Source organism: Oratosquilla oratoria, chromosome 1 (assembly GCF_046742065.1).
Source record: "Oratosquilla oratoria isolate Oo_2021 chromosome 1, ASM4674206v1, whole genome shotgun sequence".
In the NCBI taxonomy this organism is placed as follows: Eukaryota; Metazoa; Arthropoda; class Malacostraca; order Stomatopoda; family Squillidae; genus Oratosquilla; species Oratosquilla oratoria.
The window spans coordinates 91,141,391-91,143,327 of record NC_134777.1 but is presented as its reverse complement, the minus strand read 5'-3'; the positions used below and the strand labels follow the sequence as shown (position 1 = coordinate 91,143,327).

General features: G+C 37.2%; 1 protein-coding gene across 2 annotated transcripts in view; it reads right to left on the bottom strand.

Moving 5' to 3' along the window:
* LOC143021423 (uncharacterized) overlaps nt 1-710 on the bottom strand; it is a 5,928-nt gene extending 5,218 nt beyond the window's left edge. The window contains exon 1 of one of the 2 annotated variants that reach the window (XM_076178912.1): nt 550-710. In XM_076178912.1, the coding sequence (XP_076035027.1) occupies nt 550-684 (135 nt within the window). In that variant the 5' untranslated portion in view covers nt 685-710. The remainder of the gene's footprint in view (nt 1-549) is intronic. The other variant, XM_076179003.1, reaches the window with a different exon arrangement.
* Nucleotides 711-1,937: the final 1,227 nt, after the last annotated feature.

Sequence of the window (1,937 nt, the reverse complement as noted above, 5' to 3'; positions counted from 1 at the left end):
AAGCTTGCAAGAAAGAAATATTATAGAATCTTGCTTAATATCAGGTACGTTCGACAAAAATGTAAACTTAAGCTATGGTCATTTTAAATGTGATAAATTGATAACCCAAATAGTCACCGATATCTTTCCGCCAGATTGACCCTTATGTGTTGGTCAGGTCGATAGGGGTAAGGCCATCCCCCCTCCTCACATTGTATTGTCTCCCCCCTTCCCCCCCCCCCTATGGTTGCCACCTGATGCTTCTATTTAAACCCGTACTCTGTATCTCTGTCATTTAGTCTGAAGATGTATTATACGAAAGTACTTACTGTCTACAAGTTTCCTTTCTCCTGTGGTTATTTTGCATATATATATATATATATATATATATATATATATATATATGTATATATATATATATATATATATATATGAATATATATATATATGTATATATATATACATATATATATATGCATATATATATATATATATATATATATATATATATATATATATATATACATATATATATATATATATATCTTGTACCAAAATCCATCACTTTACCCCTCTACGATGCACTGTGACACACGATGGTGTTTCTGGCCAACTCAGCTTTGATCTTTTAATATTATTTTCCGTCACTTTCCTTCTTGCACCCACCACGAACAATTGATAATTACAGACTTGGGTATATGACATTTAAGGCGTACCATCATTCCTAGGATGTGACGTCAGAGCACTGGGGAAGTCCACAAGGCTGCTGCAGATTTTCTAGGGGTGCTCCGATTGCACAGCAGCGCTTTCCCTGCCTAACTCCCTTATAATAGGAGATGCAACAAGATTTAGGTCCGAGTACCTGTTTTTTTTTTTTTGTTCAACTAAAAGTCTTTTATTTGATATGAAAAAATATAATGACAGATTCGTAAAATATATATATGTATAAATATATATATATGTATATATGTATGTGTATATATATGTGTATATATATATGTATATAAATATGTATATATATACATATATATATATATACACATACACATATATATATTATATATATATAATATATATATATATATTTATTTATACATATATAACAATCAATCAACCAAAGCAGCCATCCCGAGTCCACTGCTGAACAAAGGCCTCCTCCATAGCATTCCATGATTCACACGACCGTGCCACCCTCTGCCACGTCACTCCTGCAAACTTCTCGATCTTGTCTCTCCACCTTCTGTCCGGTCTCCCTCTTCCACGCTTCCTATCTCGCGGCATCCATTCAGTAACACATTTGCTCCATCGCTCATCAGTCGTTCGCACCAACTTACCTGCCCAATTCCACTTCCTCTCTTTTACTGCCTCCACAATATCTTTCACTCTAGTCTGCTCTCTCACCCAACTTGCTCTCTTTCGGTCTCTCAGTGTTATTCCCATCATTGATCTCTCCATTCTCCTCTGTGCAGTCCTTAGCTTTGTTTCATATATATATATGTATATATGTATATATACTATAATATAGTAGTAGTCTCTGTCTGTCTGTCTGTCTGTCTCTCTTTCAATCTCTCTGTCTGTCTGTCTGTCTTTCTGTCTGTCTGTCTGTCTGTCTGTCTGTCTGTCTGTCTGTCTGTCTGTCTGGCTGGCTGGCTGGCTGTCTGGCTGGCTGGCTGGCTGGCTGGCTGGCTGGCTGGCTGGCTGGCTGGCTGTCTGTCTGTCTGTCCGTCTGTCTGCCTGTCTGTTCACGAACTCTTCCTAGGGTTTTTGGAGATAGACCTCCATAACCATATATATTCTAATACCCTATCACTCCAGGTACTTGGATAACTATATTTCATTTCCAAAAAAAAAATATTTTGTTTAGGGTTAAGGGTTAAAGTATGGTGAGGTAGGGTTAGGTTAGGGATTATTTACGAACTCGCAGCAACGGAGAGGGAGGGTCGTCGATGTAATGAAGC